The sequence below is a fragment of the Penaeus monodon genome, chromosome 17 (assembly GCF_015228065.2).
Source record: "Penaeus monodon isolate SGIC_2016 chromosome 17, NSTDA_Pmon_1, whole genome shotgun sequence".
In the NCBI taxonomy this organism is placed as follows: Eukaryota; Metazoa; Arthropoda; class Malacostraca; order Decapoda; family Penaeidae; genus Penaeus; species Penaeus monodon.
In genome coordinates this window covers 50,771-53,270 of record NC_051402.1, presented here as the reverse complement: position 1 = coordinate 53,270, position 2,500 = coordinate 50,771, and the positions used below count along the sequence as shown (strand labels likewise).

Below are 2,500 nucleotides of genomic sequence, written 5' to 3'. Positions count from 1 at the left end.
ATAGCAATGAGAAGAATTAGAAGAAAATGGTCACATGAAGATAACAGAATTGTGATGGAATGCTGATTTAGAAAAAAAAAAATTAATACAGAAGAGTATGGCCCGTGTAATCACCCGACCCGGGAATAGCGCCCTTTTGATAAGAAGGCCTAAATAGTGAATAAGGTATGGTTGACAGGTCTTGAAATAGAAATTAAACGGTCGACAGTATATACTAAATATAGGTTTCAAAGAAGATTAACTAGTAAACCCGGATCCCACTACTGAACGTTGAAAGGAAAGAAAGTAAAATGATGTATATGAATGAGTTTGATATATATACTGGTCAAAATTATTTAGATGAAGGATAGAAAGGGATGGTAAAAAGACTGAGAGAAATTGAAAAGACAGAGCATAAGAGGTTGCCAGTATAAATAAGTATGGGCAGAAAATAATTATATACTATGACAAAGTGAGGGACAATTTATCATCAAACAATTGACGTCATATGTTGTGGAACTACTTTGGTAATGGAGATGTTGGATCTTAAAACCAACATGAAAGCGGGTAGGGAGCCTGCACAGAGAGCTTGCTTCAACAAAAACAGAGTTGAATATATTTAAGAGTTTTTGTTGACAGTTTTTCAGAGCGTGTGTGTGTGTTCACAGACGCATTTTCCATAACTGACACACCCATAGCTTTGAGGAAGTTCAGCAGCCTTCTATTACCTCCACAGCTCGTTTTACCAAGATAGACGAGGATTGGGAGAAACAAATGGAGAGCAGCGATGAAGCTTGTATATGGCGGGCAGCAGAACATAGTAGTTACGTCAAGCTACTCAACAATAAACAAGGATACCTCCAAAGCAGAAAATAGTCGAAATCCTCGCCAACAAAAGCATAATAAACCTGGGCGCCTTTGGAATTAATTGTGAGGCACACCAAGTTTCTTTGCACAAAGTGCAGGTGGAAAATACCTAGTCATGACAAGTGAAAATTCAACTGCGTTGCAACTATTGCAAAAGTCGCAGTGGCTGGCTGATCAGAGACAGCAAAATCTGATTGAAACTATCAGGCAGAACACTCAGAAGAGTCCTCAATCCCCTTAGTATTCAATGGCATTTTAGCTTTTCACAGAAACGTGTTCTATCTCCCAAATGAATTTAGGCCATTGGACCCCATTGTTGCCGATCCTAACTGATGGTTAGAAGCCTTTGGGCTATTTCTCTTCAGAATTCTAAGAGTGTAAGAAATGCACAACTTTCTTGAAATGCATTAACACTTTATATCAAGAAGATTAAAAATAAAAGAAATTATATATAGAAGAAAAGGAGTTTAAAGAATCTGAGTTTTATCTACTTGATCATGTGTTAGATAGCTAGGGCTGCAAAGGATATCGCATATACTTTAGATGCATACATCGTCCTGTATATCTGTGTCTGAGTCACAAACTAAAGAAATGTCCTCTGGTCTCCCCACCCTCTTGCCATGTCGGTATCTAATGCAGACCATACTAATATGACACATGTAATATATGTAACACAAGTTATTATATCTACTTTGAAAAAAAACAAACAAAAATACAGGAAATTTTCTATAAGAAATGGTCCCCACTCGAGTTCTTTTTACAACCTTCCGAAAGAAACAAGATATAGGACAAGTTAATGATATATAATTTACTGTCATTATATAATGCTTTCGCACTGTTAAACAGTGCTATGGAAATAGTGTTGCTCATTTGTTTGTTAAAAACGTAAAAAAAACAAGGCCAGATATTTAAATGCGTTACGGCGGTTCTGTGGTCCATAGTCAAAGCGCTGTTGAGGGCAATTCTACAGCTTTACATTTTGTGTTTTACTTAGTTATAGCAAAGGAAATGAGTTTCCTGACATATTTCTTGTCACTTCTACCATGTGTATGCAGGTACCTGCATGCGTATCAGGTCAGAAAAGGGATAAAAGACGATAAAAGCATATATTAAAGTAAAACGCCAGGTCCTGAAAAAGGAAATGCATTCTGGCCTGATATTTGCAATAAAGAAGGGAGTGGCTGAAAGAATTTTGCCTGGAATTCAAAGACGGGAAAAGCTATATATATACACACATTATTAACATTATAGCGCTTACTTTGGAATACAGAGGATCTGAAAATCCTTAATTAAATCTCAGTTTCCACAGACAGATATAAAAGCTCACCTGAAACCACAACTTCTACAGATACGTTCGCAGAGCCGTGGTAGTTCCAAGTCTCGTACCGAAACAGCCTCGACTCCCCGCCACTGTACGTGACATTGGTCTGAAGCCAGTTTCTGGAGCCACGCAGGGTCTCGTGTATCACGTTCTAGGGGTCGATAAAGGGGGAATGGGAAGGTCAAAATGCGAAGAGAAAAACAGAAAAAAAGGAAATGGGAGTGACAGACGGAAAATGAAAAGGATGGAGGAGAGAAGTAAAATACAGGGCCAATTGAAAAATTGAATATAAAAGGAGAAATTAGAGAGATGGGGGTTAGGGCAGGGTGAGAA

The 2,500-nt window shown here is 38.0% G+C and overlaps 1 protein-coding gene across 1 annotated transcript in view; it reads right to left on the bottom strand.

The window, feature by feature from the left end:
• LOC119583855 (platelet-derived growth factor receptor alpha-like) overlaps positions 1-2,500 on the bottom strand; it is a 40,593-nt gene that overhangs the window by 34,214 nt on the left and 3,879 nt on the right. The window contains 1 exon segment of the mRNA XM_037932583.1: positions 2,174-2,318. Within this exon segment, the coding sequence (XP_037788511.1) occupies positions 2,174-2,318 (145 nt within the window).